General features: G+C 41.9%; 1 protein-coding gene and 1 pseudogene across 1 annotated transcript in view; one reads left to right on the top strand and one right to left on the bottom strand.

The window, feature by feature from the left end:
- SH3GL2 (SH3 domain containing GRB2 like 2, endophilin A1) overlaps positions 1-17,722 on the bottom strand; it is a 204,494-nt gene that overhangs the window by 21,609 nt on the left and 165,163 nt on the right. The window contains exon 3 of the mRNA XM_058565861.1: positions 15,656-15,728. Within this exon, the coding sequence (XP_058421844.1) occupies positions 15,656-15,728 (73 nt within the window). The remainder of the gene's footprint in view (positions 1-15,655; positions 15,729-17,722) is intronic.
- On the top strand, positions 16,042-16,595 carry LOC131420088 (large ribosomal subunit protein uL22-like; annotated as a pseudogene).

The raw sequence follows: 17,722 nt of genomic DNA, 5'->3' as shown, positions 1-17,722 counted from the left end.
TAAAAAAGGCTCCTGGGCCGGCCCCGTGGCTTAGCGGTTAAGTGCGCGCGCTCCGCTACTGGCGGTCCAGGTTCGGATCCCGGGCGCGCACCGACGCACCGCTTCTCCCACCATGCTGAGGCCGCGTCCCACATACAGCAACTAGAAGGATGTGCAGCTATGACATACAACTATCTACTGGGGCTTTGGGGGAAAAATAAAATAAATAAAAAAATTTAAAAGAGGCTCCTACTGGCCTCCCTGCTTTCACTCTTGCTCCCTATAATCTATTATAAATAGGAGTCCTTTCCAATGTTCTTTTCATGTCTCTCTTCTCCTCAAAACCCTTTAATGTGTTCTCATGTCATTCAGAGTCCTACTTGCTTGTCATTCAGAACAGTGACAAGGTCTTATATGCTCTGGCCCTCACGACCTCCTCCTCCTACTGTGCTCTTTGCTGTTCCCTGAGCACGCCAAGTGCACCAAGATCTTGCATCCAGTCACTCTCTGTCTCCCTTACCCTTGACTTTTCTTTACTGCACTGATCACCACCTGACATTGGGTATTTATTCCCTGTCAACCTCTTCCCACTAGACTGTGGGCTCCATGAGGGTGGAGTCTTGACCTGCGTCATTTACTAATGTGTGCCTAGGGCTCAGAACACCACATTAGAATAAATGTGGCAGATAACTGGAGAAAAAAATGAATGGGTTTCCTCTTCTACAGAATAGAGAAAAAAATGAGAGCTTCCTCATTGGGTTATTGTGAGGATAAGAAATGATGTTTGGAAAGTACTTGGCACTGTGCTTGGCATTCAAAGAAATACTCAGTAAAATGGAGGCTATAACCAACATGATAAATTCTTTGTTGTATGGAAAGTAGGTTCACTAAGAATTATATTGAACTGAACAAATATGGCACTCCCAGATTATCTTGGGCAAGAGAACAGCTCTTAGAGTTGGTGGGTCCAGATATAAATATCAAATGTTGCCTCTAGTATAACCCTAAGGACGAGGACAAGAAAGTCTCATCTAGGTTAAAGGAATAGAGTCGGTAAGAGGGGAGGAAGGCACGAGACGATATTCAGAAAATTCTGCCTTCCCACTCCTTCCTCACTCTCCCACCACCACTGTGTCTGTGGATTAAATATAGAGGCTATAGCGTTGACTTAACAGAAACAAGCTTCTAGTCTAGGTTTACTTTGCTGGGCAAAAGGCTATGAATAAAACGTTAAAATCTTTTCTCCTTCTCTGTGAATGAATATGAATTTCGGTTAACTTTCTTGCTCTGTTCTCCTGAAAACATGATAAAGGTAAAATATCACCTGTTAGCAGGCAACGCTGCTTATGGTAAAAATGACTTCTGATTGATACACTACATCTGGACTGGGAGGACTGTGAAGGAATGATCAACACTTGGTGGGATGCTTCCATTCTGGGCTTCCCTAAGTGCAGTGAATCTTGTAACTGGGCATATCCCTTGCTGAGAGCTGAGTGGTGACAAGTGATAGAAGTGATACTGATTCCTATTTAGGACATGGGACTTCTAAACTCCTTCCCCCCTGTAACCTATTGTGTTCTCATTCTCTAGAACCTGAGCTGTCCCTGGGGGGGCCAGGAAATAAACCCTGACTGCTGTATGGACTGCTGAGAACCCCACTGAAGAAAATGCATGGCATTACCGTGCTAGCATGCTGCGCCTCCAGTTTTAATATTCTTCCAAGTTAATGCAACGCCAGAGGAGGCCTAATCAAGCCATGTGGGACGAATTGTCTGGTTGAGCCTATGAAAACCCCCTAAATCAAGTGTTATAGGAACTTTGGAGCAATTTGAAATAAATGTTTTATTACTGTCTGTATTCGTTTTCTAAGGCTGCTATAATAAAGTACCATAAACTGGGTAGCTTAAAACAAAAGAAATTTAGTCTCTCAGAGTTCTGGAGGCTAGAAGTCTGAAATCAAGGTGTTGGTAGTACCACGCTCCCTCTGAGAGCTCTAGGGAAGAATCCTTCCTTGCCTCTTCCTAGCTTCTGGTGGCTCCCAGCAATCCTTGGAGTTCCTTGGCTTTTAGCTACATCACTCCAACCTCTGCCTCTGTTTTCACATGCCATTCTCTCTGTATCTGTGTCTTTTCTACTTCTTATGAGGATACCAGTCATTGGACTTAGGGACTACCCTAATCCAGTATGACCTCATTTTGATCCTTACCTTGAATACATCTGCAAAGACTCTATTTCCAAAGAAGGTCACATTTTGCAGTTCTGGGTGGACATGAATTTGGGGGACACTATTCAACCCACTATATACCATGCTCTTATATTTGATTATTTTAACCAACTTCACATTAAACTAACTTTTAAGAACTAGCTGAATTCCTACATTTATGAGCAAATCTTTTATTAAATAATTTTCATTTTGCATGGATTTCTGAAGTGTTCTATCTTTATAAAGATTCCATCTGGGTTTATTCTTCTTGGATAAAGTCACCTGAAAAAAAATTAACTTTGAAAAAAGCCTCAATAGAAATATAAAGTTTCTTGACTGCATGCATGATTGAATCCTTGGGTGATGATATTTTATGGATGAAGTGCTTTATTTCCATAAGCACATAAATATGAGATCAACTGATGAATGTGTAATCTAAGATTTTCAGAAATAAAGAAGAGACAGGTCCCTAACATCGTCCATTCTCTGGAGCTCTCCCCACGCCTGTGTACAGGTACTAATTTACTGAGCGTTTACTGCCTACCTACCTGTGGGAGCTACTCTCCCTTGACAGTGTCACCCAGTGGTGTGCCAGAGGCAGCCAGTGCTGGCTTGCGGGAGCCAATTGTGACTTGCTCTTTCCTAGTCTACATTCAGTGATGTCATGTCGGTACCTTAAAAAAGCCATGGGAGACTTTGCAACTCAGAAACTGGAAAACACTACAAATCAAGGCTTTTCTTCCAGGGAGACGGTTGTTAAACCTTGAGAAGCATACCGCTGGTTAACCCGCCAGCTGGTGAGGAATTTTACTGCACTCTAATTCTCATCTGTGGTGGCTAAGAAATATACTTTTTCACTTAAAAAAAAAGACTAAATATTTCAAATAAACAAAGAAGTATAGAGAATAACATAACACACTTATATATACACCACTCAGATTTATCATTGTTAAATATGATGACCAAGCCATGGGTTCCTGACAGTATCTGAAAAGGTATTCCTGTGCTAGCACTTCCATCCATCGCATCTTGTGACATAAAAAATATAGATTTGGTCTCCGTCCCTTTCCTGGCACCTAGCTCCTGAAACCTTCCAATCTCTGAAGTGATAAGTGTCTTTCTGTATGCTAATGAGATGACTGGTGGGTAAAGGCTCCTGGATAGCCTCAGGGTGGGGGCTGGTTACCAGGGGAACCAATCCTGTGATCAGAGGGTGGGAACTTTCAGCCCCACTCCCTGACCTCTGACCTCAGAGGAGGGGAAAAGGGCTGATTCAATCACCAACGGCCAATGATTTAATCATGGTACTTAATGAAGCCTCTATAAAAATCCTAACCTAAAGGGTTCAGAGAGCCTCCAGGCTGGCTGGGAACACATGGAGATACTGGAAGGCTGGTATGCATGGAGAGGGCATGGTAGCTCTGTACTCCTCCCCATACCTGCTCTATGCATCTTTCATTCGGCTGTTCCTGAGTTGCTTCTTTTATAATAAACCAGTAAAAGTTAAATAAGTCTTTCTCTGAGTTCTGTGAGCTGTATCAGCAAATTATCAAACCCAAGGAGGGGGTGAAAAGTGCCAGAGCCTCAGACTTGGGATTGGCATCTGAAGTGGGGACAGTCTTGTGGCACTGAGCCCTTAACCTGTGGGATCTGATGCTAATTCCAGGTAGATAGTGTCAGAATGGAACTGAATTGCAGGACACCCAGCTGGAGTTGGAGAATTGGCTGGTGTGGGGAAAACCCAAACATCTGGTGTCAGAAGTGTTCTGTGGGTGAAGTGTAGAGAGAAACAGCAGTTTTCCTTGTATATTTGTAAACAGGATGCGGTACACGAATATGAGGGGGTGTTGAGGTTTTCACAGACATTTGCAGGAAAACCCTTGAGACTCCTTTTATAAGGTTCTGTGAAATGTCAGGACATGTGGATCCAAAGCGTCGGAGGACAAGGCAAAAGTGGTGTTTTCTACGGGAGTTTGGTCCCAAAGACAATGATGGAAGAGGATGAAATGTTCTTTTTCCTAAGGACAAAAATAGGGAGTCCTGATGTCATCCTTTTTTTTCTTTTTTTTGTTTCATTTACTATGGTTCAAAATCAAGATTACAGCAAATGGGGATTTCTGTAGCTCTGGAAACCAGTAGTCTTCGTGGAATGGGAAGTTGCAATGAAGAGGCTCAGCACAAATGTGAGTACAGGGTAGGGGTGAAGGGGTACAGAGGTGGTGAAAATGGGTGTTCACTGCTGCAGGGGGCAGGTATGAGCAGTGAGTCTTTCCTTCTGCACCTCGTCTTCCTCGCTACCCTAAGTGATCATGACAGGAGCGTTTGGGGAAAGACCTTTTGTAAATAAAAAAAATTACAACCTGCTTTAAATTCCTGTATTATGCTCTTAAGAGTGGCTTCCTTCCCTCTTCAACTGTAAAATTTCAAATAAGGAAACATATTGACAGGGCATCTGTCTGTCACAACAGGGAAGGAGAAAAGCCAACCCCCGCCCTTGCCGTGTGTTGATGAAAACAGTTGACAGATTCAGGCAGAAGAGATGGCCACAGCATTCCAAGTCATATCTCCGGGTTCTGACTGTTAGGGGAAACCTAATGGACTTAGCATCCATCCAAAGAGATGGAATAAATTTTCGAGAAGCCTTTCACTGCTTTTGGGGACTTAATTCCTTTGTCATCTCTACTTATCTTACAGAAACCAAACCTAGTTGCTGAAAAGAGCAGAGATCTTTAGCGGACAAATGCTTAATGCTTTGTACTAGTATTCATAAATGCTACCATCTGGTCTAAAACTTAGAAAGAGCCCTAAAATATCTTTGAAAAATTGAAGATTAGGACCATGTTTCATACCACAGCTATCATTTCAGAAGTATCTACTATGTGTAATTCACATACATCATCTTTTTAATCCTCCCAATGACACAAGAGACAGGTTTGGTTTCTCCATTTTACAGATAAGGAAAATGAAGCACAAAGATATTATGTAACTTGCCCAAGGACATGTAGCAACAAGAAGCTGAGCAGATTTTGAATCCTGGGTGTGTCTCAAAAGCCCATTCTCATCACAGAATGCCACTCCAGCTCTCACTGCTTTATTACATCTTCATTAAAATAGATCAAATTAGGACTTGTCAGCAGCAAAGTGTAAAGCTTTAGCTATATTTACACTTGGTAGGTGTTTCAAAATGCAGAGGTGAGGAGGGGTGATAGATACTGCAACTCAGGAAGCAGGATAAGGGCTGGACCATGAGTTAGAAGACTGGAGGGCTCTCCTTTCGCGTGACCTTGGGCAAGCTGCATAACCTCTCAGGACCTCTGCCACCTCACCTCAAACATAAGAAGGCCGGCTTATCTGATCTCTGTAATGCCTTTCAAATCTAAAAATCTCTCATACATGCATTAGAATCCAGTAGGATAAGTGGACTAGGTCATTTGCAAATGAATAGATGGTATCTATCCCAGTGTGCGTAGAACCTTAACATAAGTTTTCAAAACCAATGAAACCCATCCTTTGTAAAACCACTGCTGAGATCAAAACCAACAGGTCTTACTTTAAGACTCTAATGTAAAGATTTTAACTTTATTCCTTTTTTTAAAATCCCTCTTTTTGTTGTTTTTATTTCTATAAGAATGACTACTACAGCCAGACCATTTCCTAATGATCTGGTTTCTGTTTACGGTCTTTACAAAAAGAAGATTTTTTTTTCAATAAGATCAAATAGCTATGTCAAGGAAAACAAAAAGGTAATTTATTCTCCCTTCTTGCGGAAAAGTATCAAATTCCATTAAGAATAATTAATTACTAAATATAACAAACATTGCGAATATGCATTGTTAAAATTTAGAGGACTAAAGTGGCATTTAAATGTGAAAATACAGCCTCTTTTTGATGATAAAAAAATTAGAAGTGCATTCTCCTATGAAAGAATCTATTACAATTTCTCACTAATTAAGGCAAGGGCACGTGCTATCCAAGGAATAACACAGGACAGGGTTCAAATAGCAGCTCTGTGCTCACCAGCTCTGCGGGGAAGAGAAGTTGCGTACCCTTCCAGCCTCACTGTGCCTGGTTATAAGTAAGAGATGATAATACCTAGTGACAGAATTGTTGTGATGGTGAAATGAGATGATATACGAAATCAAAGCAGGCCCTAAACAAATGTTAGTTCTTTCTTCCTCTTTCCCCGTTTTGGCTGGAGAAAATTGTAGTTGATAGCCATTTCACTGAAATGGCCACTAACAGCTAAAATTCTACTTAACTCTTATCTATCAAGGGTCAGTGAGTTTTTAGTCGAAGGAAGAAATTAATTCTGAATTGTTCTGACTAAATTTGCAAAGTCTAGTACAGAGATTACAATTGGAATATGAGTATAAATCCCCAAGTCACACTAAATTAGATTTGAGGCTTAATACTTGCAAAAAAATGTATGTAATAAATAACATTTTAGCATATATTTCACATTGGCAACCTGTGATGACTGCGTGTAACTGCCTAATTTTCCTGAGTAAAATCTCAGAACATCTGCAAGTCTGAAATGAGCCCTCTGACGCTCCCTGCACTGTGAGGAATGTGTTCCCCAGCCTTGCAAACTAACAATCATTAAAGAATGCAAAAGATTTATATGGTAATGAAGACTCAGGTACATTTCCTCACACCTATGTAGTTTCTCCTGAAGTTAAATATTAGAAAGGATTGAAGAAAGGGAAGAGGAAGATTTGCCAGCTGAGTTATATAAATACGTAACTTCAGTACTGGATCATGCTACCCTCCACCCAAATAATGGTACTTATATAACACCTCCCTCCAAGACAACAGAGCTCTCTTGTGCCCCTGCTGAGTGGGAGGTGGCAGGGAGGTATTTTCAGACACTGTTCCACGGTACACAGTCAGCAGCCCTAAGAACCCACAAGATGGGACAACGAACACTGCCCACCTCCGCATGGGGTGCTGCAAGGTGCCAACACAGGCCTTACAGCCCTGGGAGAGCGGGCAGTTACACCACAGGAGTGTAAAACGGTTCCTGCGATTTGAAAAATAACAACTCTCTGAGTACTACCATCATGAGCCTCTGCTTCTTGGGGTTTTCAGAGAAGATAGAGGGTGGGCTCTTGGCACCGTGATACTGTTGTGCGGAAGGTCCTGCAGAGGGACTTGTTCCTGGAGGCCTTGTCTGTGGAGGAATTGCTGGATAACCACCTGATATGCCCTGAGGAGGGCTACTGGCCCCTGGGAAGAGAAGGTGAGTGACATTTCTTGAGCCCCTACTAAGTGTCAGGCACTGTGCCAAGTGCTTTTCATTGTCTCATGTTTCAAAGACATCTGCAGTCTTAGCATCGAGTGGATGTGTCCTTCCACTCCCTAGGGGGTTCAGGAGAATTCATCCTGAGCTGAAAAGATGTGACAGGCTTTCCCAATCTACCTCCTGCTTCAATGTAAGGTATCCAGGAAGCCAAAAGTGATAAGTGCAAATGGCCTGATGGCCCAGTAGACAGTGACATGCTTGAACTAGGGGCTCTGGTTGGGGAACAAACAGTCATATTGCATTAGTTTTTTATGCTGTGTAACCAAGTTTCACAAATTTAGTGCTTGAAACCACATATATTTATTATCTCACACTTTCTGTAGGTTGTAAGTCTAGGCTCAATTCAACAGTGTTCTCTGTTCAGGGTCTCACGAGGCTACAATCAAGTTGTCGGCCAGGCTGCCATGTTATCAGGAAGCCCGAGTGGGGAAGAACCTGCTTCTAAGCTCACTCAAGTTGTCAACAAATTTCACTACCTTGTGGTGCTATGACTGAAGGCGCTGGCTTCTCACTGGCTGTCGGCTAGTGGCTGCCCTTAGGTCCTGGAGGCCGCTCTCAGCTGCCTGACACGGCCCTCTCCTTAGGCAGTCACACATGGCACTTTGCTTCTTCTAGGCCAGCAGGAGAATCTCTCTCACTCCTGGATATGGAGTGACCAGAAGGAGCAGCCACAACGGGAGCCCAGAGAAAAGCGCTCCAGGCAGAGGAACTTCCTGTGCAAATATCTGAGGCAGGAACAAGCTGAGCATGACGACCAGAAAGAAGCCAGTAAGAGTGCACAGAGGTCAACATGGGCTCAGGGGCAGAGCAAGAGCCAAATCACACGGGACCTTGTAGCCAGGAAGTCTAGTTTCAGTTCACTGGGAAGCCATAATAAGCAGGGGAATAATAAGCAGGGGAGTGACGAGATATGATTTACATCTTTAATGGAATGAACTGGCTGCTATGTGGAGAATGTAAACTAGGGGAGTAAGAATGAAGGAAGGCAGGATATTGAACAAATAAAAACAACCTAGAAAAGGAAATATCGTGCTAAGTGCAATAAAAGATAAGAACAGGGCTCTCTGATTGCAGTGTACAAACAACAGTCTTACACTCAGGTCACTTACATGATGCTGGCAGAGACAAGCCACGCTTTAACAAGCAAACATTTAATAAAAGTTTAAGTAGTGGTAAGTGCCATGAAGATAAACAAAATAGGGAAAGGTCTTAGAGAGTGATGAGGGGTGATGATGTTTTAAACAAGATGGTCAGGAAAGCTGCACAAATAAGGTGGTATTGGAGCAAGAGACCTGAGGGAAGACCCGGAGAGAAAGTGATTCGGGCAGAAGGACTGGCTTGGTCCAGATGAATGAGGGCGCTTGTGTGTTTGAGGGACAGTGGGAAAGCTGGCGATGCTGGTGGAGAGGGAGTGGGATGGAGACTGCAGGAGAGCAGAAAATGAAGTCGGATCATGGGACCTTGTAACCCATGATGAAGACTTTTGACCTTACTCTAAATGGGGAACCGCTGGACAGATGTGTGGAGACTCATGTGAAGGTAGTATAAGAATGCAGCTCTGGAGAGGACCTGATCTAGACGGGAGCTCAGGGAATGCCTCTCAGAGCAGGTAATATTTAAGCTGAGGCAGAAAGGATGAGTAAGAAGACAGATGTTACATAATGGGCAAGTGGGGCATTCCAGAAAGAGGGAACAGCCAGTGCCAAGTCCTGACGCAGGGAAGGGCTTGAAGCACTGGAGAAACTAAAAGGCTGGTGAGGCTGCCGAAGGGTGAACAAGAGGGAGACCAGACTTGGAGAGACAGAGGGAGTGCAGGGACCACCACAGGCACGCAGTGCATTAAGTAGCTCAGGGCTATTAAAGTGAGACTCCATTAGCTTCATTTCCCATATATATGCATATTTTTAAACTATAATATCTGTTATGTTTAATTATATTTTAAATAAGGTCTGGCTTTAGCAGTCTTCAGAGACACAGCAAATGAATATCATTAATCCACCAGTTTCAGCTTATTTAAAACTCTGGATTACTTGAGGTATCTCAAATATATTAGGAACCTACTAATTTTCAATATTTTTTCCCAAAGCTGTAGTAGAAATAGGAAAACTCTCCAGCCTTTCCAGTACACATAGTATATGAATTATACTACATATCACCTGACTTATACTCTCCTCTTTAATATGTTTATCCTTGAAAGACCCTATTCCTCTGAAGTTTAGTGACATTTTCCTCACAATTACTTTTGTAATCTGTCCTTTATGCATTTTCATTATTTTTCAGTGCCAGGATTTGGAAAAGTAAAAGCTCTGTACTAGCCTCAGTACACATCCCTTATTCTTTAAGCAAAGGGTGGATATATTCAGCAGACACAGTGAGGGCAAACCACCTACCAGGCACAATGCTAAGAGCTCTGGAAGACAAGAGGGTGATGATTACGACTCAGGTTCCGCCCTCCAGGAAACAGCAAATTCAGTTCTGCGGGAGCCAAGGATCTGAACACACGAATGCCAAATAATATATATATATTGATTTTCAGTTCTACTGCCGCCAAATATCTTACAGTCACTGTAGTTATTCATCTCTGGAAGGAGATGCTTAAGAGGACAGTCCATGGGAAAGAAGTATAATAATTTTTATGTAATGTCTTTCCAGGGATTAATGAGATATTTTAAAATTAATACAGCTTACTTTTACTTCCACAGGAAACATTCTACAAATGAGATTTGAAATTATTATTAAAAAATTCTGAATAGATAGCTAATGACCCCGATTTTATACCCACATCTCAGCATGCTGGAGAAAGCTGGACCATACAGGCCTTTCAAGGGAAAAGTCTTTCTGTAGAGAACCAAAACCTCGAGTGTGTGCAGTGTTTTCATGATCAAACTGTTCTTTATCTACACAGCTTGGAAATCTGTATAGGATTATGATTTCAGGGTCAGAATGCCTTTTCAGTGCAAACTGAAAAGCCTCTGTCATAACCAGTATTCTGGGAAGGAAACACAGCCCATCCAGCCATGTCTGTTATTCTATTTAAGGGGAAGATCTGAACTACAGTGCCAAGAAGCAGATTTGTAGAAAGTTTAAAAAACAAACACACTTAAAGATATTCTGATCCAAAATCAAGATTCCATTTCTCTATTGAAGAAACCGCCACCAATATACATAAACCAAGATGCTAAACATCCAACATATATCAAAATTTAATAAATAGCTTGAATGGCAAACCCTCTAGTCCTGTGCTGTCCATTATGGGAACCACTGGCCACAGGAGGCTACTGAGCATTTGAAATGTGGCTTGTCCAAACCGAGATGTGTTATCAGTATAAAACACACATCGAATTTCAAAACTTAGTACAAGAAAAAAAAAGGGATGTAGAATTTCTCAAAGATTTTTAATATTGGTTAAAATTCTGGATATACTGGGTTAAATAAAATATTATTAACATCAGTTTTACCTTTCTTTTTACTTTTTCAATGTGGCTATTAGAAAATTCAAAATTACACATGTGGTTTGCATCTTATTTTTACTGGACAATGCTGATTTAGTGCTTTTTCAATCTCCACAGGGCATCAAAATACTCATATAAGAAAACTGACATATCTTCTCTGATGATCTTACTCTTAGATACCATGAGAATCGGGGCTCACAATCGGTAGAATGGAATTAGTACACAGTACTTTTCATGTTCAAATTATTTCTTATCTAAACAGGTTGGAAATTTGTACTGGTTTATAGCTATTCCTGTCAGAATAATTTCACAGTCCAAGCTGAAAGACTTTACCGTTCTCTGTGCTATGTTCTTGAAAGCCCTGCCTCACAGAGCACACCTGTAGACCCATGACCCCATTCACCCTTCCTCACCTCATCAGTTAGCTGGAATTTCCTGAAGGAATTAGCTGTGAAGCCCTCTGGGCCACTCTCCTCAGAGTTATGTACCTTACGCTGTTACACTGTGAAGTCCCGGAAAGCAGGGACCCAACCGTGGTCCCGTTTCTACTCCCACCACATCTAGAATTGGTCTTTGCATGAAAGTAAGTGCACTTGATAAATGTTGGTTACATGGGTAGAGCCAATGGTTTAGAGAAAAGGAAGAGTTTTTCCTTCTCTCCTTTATGTTACAGCAGTTTTATTACATTAGCCCCTGACTGTCAACTGTGCTTCATAATTCATTTATTCAAATATCCAAGTGCCACTGGCCACCTGGAACTGAGCTGGGGGTCTGGGGGTCTGGTGCTGTGGGAGTGAATAAGAGAGACACAGTCCTGTCCTTACAAGGGAGGACAAACAAAAGCACACACATCACATAATTACAGTAAGTGTGTCACATGTCACCAGGGAAAAGCAGCCAGGATCGTGAGAGGGACGTTGATGGGGAACCTAAGATAGTCCAGGGTCAAGGAAGGCTGCTAAGTGACCTTTATGCCAACTTGAGGGAACTGTTTTCCTGGCAAGGTGGAGGGGAAAGGAAAGGCTGACCATGTAGGGAGGGCCTTTTAAGCCATGTTAAAAATGTAAAACTTAATCCTAAAAGCAATGAAAAGCCACTGAAGGGTTTTACGCAAGATAATGATATGATCAGATTTGTCTTTTAAAAATATCACTCCAGGAGCGGGCTAGAGTGAATGTGGGGCCTACACAGAGCATATCTACAGATTGATGAAAATTAATCAAATTCTCTTTGATCATCGTTTTCAATAGGAACTGAGTTTCGAGAATATAAAAGATGTATATGCTCTACAACCACAAGATCAGAAAGCCAGAAAGTCTCCTAAAGTATTAATCTAATACAAGATACTCTCAAAGTACCCTCAAAGCAATTAATTTCCACTAATTCTACTGGCCTGTCCAAGTAAATTCGTTACTTGGCGACAGCCTCTGTGCTGATCTTGCTTATTCGAGACCAGCATACAGTGATCCATATTGGCTGATCCAGCTCCTGGGGTCACTGAGAGGCTGAGTGGTCAAAGTATCTACCAGCCTGCACGAGTTTGGGAATATTCCTTCTGCTCTTCTGTGCCCAAGGACTACGTGCCTCTGGGTGTTTGCTAGACTCCTGCATCCCCTTCTCAAGGACACTTCGGTTCTGAACAAGGGTACTTGACCAGCTACCTTTCACGAGCACTAGAACCAGCGTCTGCTCTCAGGGCAAGAAATTCATGGGGGAACTAAGTCATATCTATCATAAACCAACTAAATACCAATTGTCTAAATTCTGTAGAATGATTATACGAAATTTTGTTTTGTTCTAGACTCTTCTGGGTGACACTTATTTGCATACATATGTGGTCTGCCCATAAATAACTGCTATTCTGAAACCAACCTGGGATTGCCTGGTGATGCCCTTAATTGTCCTTGGTAGCAGATGTCCATTCAATTTTCAAATAACCATAAAACCAATATGTTGGCAGCTAATTAGCATATTAAGCATTCGATAAAAAATGTAGCATTTCTAAAAATTCAAATCTCTCCCAATTACCTTCTCCTGTTATCTTTTTTATTAAAGGAAAAATTAAGTCCCAGTCCCACAATTTGTTTCCTTTCTGAATTTCTGTCGTACGCACTCTGAAGATGGAGGACCCTTTGCACCTCCATGAAGTTGAACCCATTCTTCTCAGAAGCAGGATCGTGCAACAGAAAGTACATGGGCTTAGGAGGCAGTGAGACCTGGGTTCCAATCTTGGCTTCAGCCCTTTCTGGGTGGATAACTTTGGGAAAGCTTCTTAAATTTTCTGGCCCTTGTTTTTACCTGCATAAAATGATGCTAGCCTCCTATATTAGTTTTCTAGTGCTGCCCTAACAAATCACCACAAACTAGGTGACTTAAAACAAGAGAAAGTAACTCTCTCACAGTTCAAGAGGCCAAAAGACCAAAATCAAGGTGTCAGCAGGGTTGGTTCTTTCCAGAGGTTCTCTGGGAGACTCCTTCCTTGCCTCTTCTAGCTGCCCCTTCACTTGGGGCAGCATCACTCTCACCTCTGCCTCCGTCTTCACTGGTCTTCCCTGTCTCTCACTGTGTCTTCTCCTCTCCTTATAGGGACACCAGTCCTTGGATTTAGGGTTTACTCTAACTCCAGGATGAGTTATTCTCAAGATCATTAACTAATTTCCTCTGAAAATATTTCCAAATAAAGTAACATTCTGAGGTTCTAGGCTGCCCTAATTTTTGGGGGGGACATACTATTCAACGTACTGCAACTAGCCACAACAGAGCATCGTTCTTTTATACTCAGGAAGACATGGGTTCCCACTGAGAGTTTGTGTTACAATGGATTTTTAGCCTCTTTTTCATAGTACGAATTGCTTAACTGTGTTTTATTTTTACAACCAGAAAAAATGGTTACTTTTGAGATGAGACAGTGTATATAACTAGCACTGTATCGAAAACGCATTAGTGCTCACTAAATACTATATTTTTCCTCCCCTTCCCTATATTTATCTTAGCCCCACAGCAATGCGTTACTAACACAATTCATGTGTAAATACCAGGAAATCAGAGAGCACTCCAGAGTTCTACACAAAGATGAAGACAGAAATTTCTTGCCCCTATAAAATGATATCTTATGGCGAGGCAGAGTGAACAGCTCTCTTTTCAGAACCTGACCAATTACAGTTATTTAAATACTAAGGAACAGATGTACATCTGAGAGAGCCTTTCACTTCTGTAAAATATAAAGGTCATAAAGAAGGCTCTGGGTAAAAATCAGAAATTTGATTTTTGCTATTCTTTGCCTAATTTGCTAACCATTTGGTCCAGTTAAATTCCTGATTCCGACAGCCTTACTATACTTACTTCTGTATGTTACTTTCTCACATAATCCTATCTCTTACTTATTTCAAGAAAAAGAAAAAAAAATCGAGAACATTATTCCCACAAAGTTTATCTTCAAAACAGCAGCTGCGCTGTCCAAGGTGAATAAAGGTTGAATGCAGGCTACAGCCAGCAGGAGGCGGTAGAGAGTCAGTCAGGACTTTATTGCACTTGCCCACTTCCTCTTATCCCACACCTTCCCCTTTTCTTATCTCTTCCCCACTAATGCTCAGCATCCAAACATATGGGGGCTGACACAGTGCCTGGCCCATCTTCCCTAGGACCACCACAGACATTGGAATCCCAACCTGAAACTCCCAAAGAAACTAGTCTCAAGAGTAAGCAGTTTTCCAAATAATCATATATCTCACATAAATACATTCAGCCTTGTTTCAAGTTTCTACACTCTGCAGTTAGGAACTGCTCTACAAGAAGAGGAGTGAGGAGGTCCATGATGTAGGCTGCTTTGCTCTGTTACACCTCCTGCCTAAAGAGACTGCCCCAGTTCTGCCTGGTTCTCTTTTCAAGGAGAGCTCCATTATTTTTATTGTAACTTCCTTCTCTTAGTGTAACAGGTTAGCAGGAACAAATGCTGATCTGTGATGTTCTTGCAGAAGAATCAGAATTAAGAACAACTCTCCAGGGGCCGGCCCAGTGGCACAGCAGTTAAGTTCGCGCACTCCGCTTCAGCGGCCCAGGGTTCGCCGGTTCGGGTCCTGGACACGGACCTACTCACCACTCATCGGGCCATGCTGAGGTGGTGTCCCATATAGAAGAGCTACAACTCTACAACTATGATATACAACTATGTATGGGGCTTTGGGGAGGAAAAAATAGGAAGACTGGCAACAAATGTTAGCACAGGGCTAATCTGCCTCAAAAAAAAAAAAAAAATTAAAAGAAAAAAACAGAACAACTCTCCAAAGACTTCAGTGATGCTATTTGAGCAGAAAACCTCTGTATTTCACAAAAACTATTCGACTTCCTACTTTTTCACACCTTCTGGGAATTACTATGTCTTATCTTAAAATTATCCCAATTTTCTTTCTTACCGTCCCTTGAAAATTAAAGTTCCATTAGTAACAGCTTGTAGCTACCCTGATATTATGTGCCACCCAAGCTGTTCACACAATGCTGTTTGTTAAATACACCACAGTCAGACAGAACACTACAGAACCCTCTGGTGACTTCAGTGTGAGGCTTATAAAGTCCTCCTCCCCAAAGTGCGATACCTGAAGTCACGGAACCTCCAGAAAAGTGGGCTGAGGAAGTAGAAGTACACCAAACTTAAACTATCTATCAAAGAGAAACTAAAAGTTACCTGGAGGGATACCCTGACCATATTAAGTGATTCCTTACCTGGATTGGGTTGAAGGTATTCAATTGTTTTAGTCATTATTTCCATCACAGCCCTGCTGGTGACATCCACTTTCTGAAATGAGAAAATAAATATTCTAAATGACAAAATTATTGGCTTAAGAACTTTAATTTTGCTTGAGTAAACGTACAACCACTGGTGGTGGCCAGAGCACCAGTCCTGCGGTGGAAGCTAAGGGGCTGGAGGAGCCACCAGAAGTAATAATGGCTTTGCATTCAGCTGTGTTCCATCAAGAAAAGCCGATTTATCCACAGAGGAATCTGGTCATTTCCTAAAATTTGTTTCAAAATATACTTCATTATCCTCTGGCAAAATAAGTTGGAGATAGCTTCCTCTTCCCGTAAGTGGCCTGAGGTGGTCTCTGAAAATGGTTTGCTATTCATTTGACTCAGAAAACTCCACAAAATCATGCAAATCAAGAGGTTCAAATCTTCATGTTTACTTTAAGAACACTCATGAAACTACCCAGGCCAGGGAGGATACACATATCCAAAAAGCCACCAAGTCTCTGAAAGATGTTACTTTACAGAAGCAATGCAAGCCATTCCATCGTCACAATGCTGGAGTTGGTAGGTGTGCCCAGGCCAAACAGTGGGGCTGGACACAAGTTCCAAGATTCAGTAAGAGTACCGAATTTTTGCTGTACATGCTTAAAAATGCAGAGAGCAATGCTGAACTTAAGGGTTTTGATGTAGAGACTCTGGTCATTGAGCACATCCAGGAGAACAAGACCCTCAAAGTGGGCCCCGCACTTACGGAGCTCATAGTCTCATTAGCCCCTCCGTGAGCTCACCCTGCCACACTGAGAGGATCCTTACTGGAAAACAGCAAACTGTTCCCAAACCAGAAGAGGAGGTTGTACAGAAGAAAAAGATATCCCAGAAGAAACTGAAGAGACAAAAACGTATGGCCCAGGAATAAATTCAGCATAAAATAAATGCACCTAAAAGTAAAAATATTAACAACAAGGTAGAGATAATATTGCCCCAGAGGCATTGACTGGATGTCTACAGAGGGCCAGGCATGGCGGCAGGTTTCCCTGCCCTAAAGAAAGAAAAACGCAACATCAATTCTGTTCATTTGAGTAAGAGAAAGACAGTTTTTATTTAACTTCTGAGAACATCCTAATTTTACAAAAATCTTGAGCAAACACTTCTAATCAGTCCTTGAACTTTTGGTTAATTCTAGAGTCTATGCCAGCACAATTTTGAATGGTCAGTATTTGCATGTAGCAGCTCACCATGTCCTCTCTCTGGGGGCTCTTCTCCCCACATGGAGAGGCTATGTAAGCTGTTCAGTACAGTTATATCCTCTCTACATTCACTGTGAAATCCTTTCTTATCAGCATGCCTGGTCCATTCACTCACTCTAGAGGGTAAATGACTAATGAAAATAAATATCCAAAGTATTTGCATGGAATATATGAGTGAAAGGAACTATTTTATTTTTTTATTTATTTATTTTTTGGTGAGGAAGATTAGCTCTGAGCTAACATCTGATGCCAATCCTCCCCTTTCTGCTGAGGCAGCTTGGTCCCGAGCTAACATCTGTGCCCATCTTCCTCTACTTTATACGGGATGCCACCACAGCATGGCTTGGCAAGTGGTGCATTGGTGCGCGCCCGGGGTCCGAACCTGCGAACCACCCCGGAGCCGCCGAGGAAGAGCGCGTGCACTTAACCACTATGCCACCGGGCTGGCCCCAAAAGGAACTAATTTTTGATGGTGGAATTTCAGATATCAATTAAGTCCATGGGGACGTTTATTTTAATTGGAGTTCAAAGGCTCCTCCCTCAGTTCCAAGAAATTTTTCAATAACCTACTGTATCTACATATGAAATCAGCCTTTCATGGATGGGATAAGCCTCTTTCTTTTTCATAATCAGAAACCAAGCCACAACCCATCAGAAGATTTTATCTTTCAGTTTTATTTTTCAATACTTAATAATTTCCCATTCCATGGTAGTCATATTAGTGTGTGTGTAAAGAGTTTGCTTTTACTGCAATTAACAAAGGAAAATACTTTTTCTTATGAGGTCATCGTGGAAT

This window comes from Diceros bicornis, chromosome 22 (assembly GCF_020826845.1).
Source record: "Diceros bicornis minor isolate mBicDic1 chromosome 22, mDicBic1.mat.cur, whole genome shotgun sequence".
Lineage (NCBI taxonomy): Eukaryota > Metazoa > Chordata > Mammalia > Perissodactyla > Rhinocerotidae > Diceros > Diceros bicornis.
The sequence above is the reverse complement of the archived record's forward strand: the minus strand, read 5'-3'. Positions and strand labels throughout refer to the sequence as shown.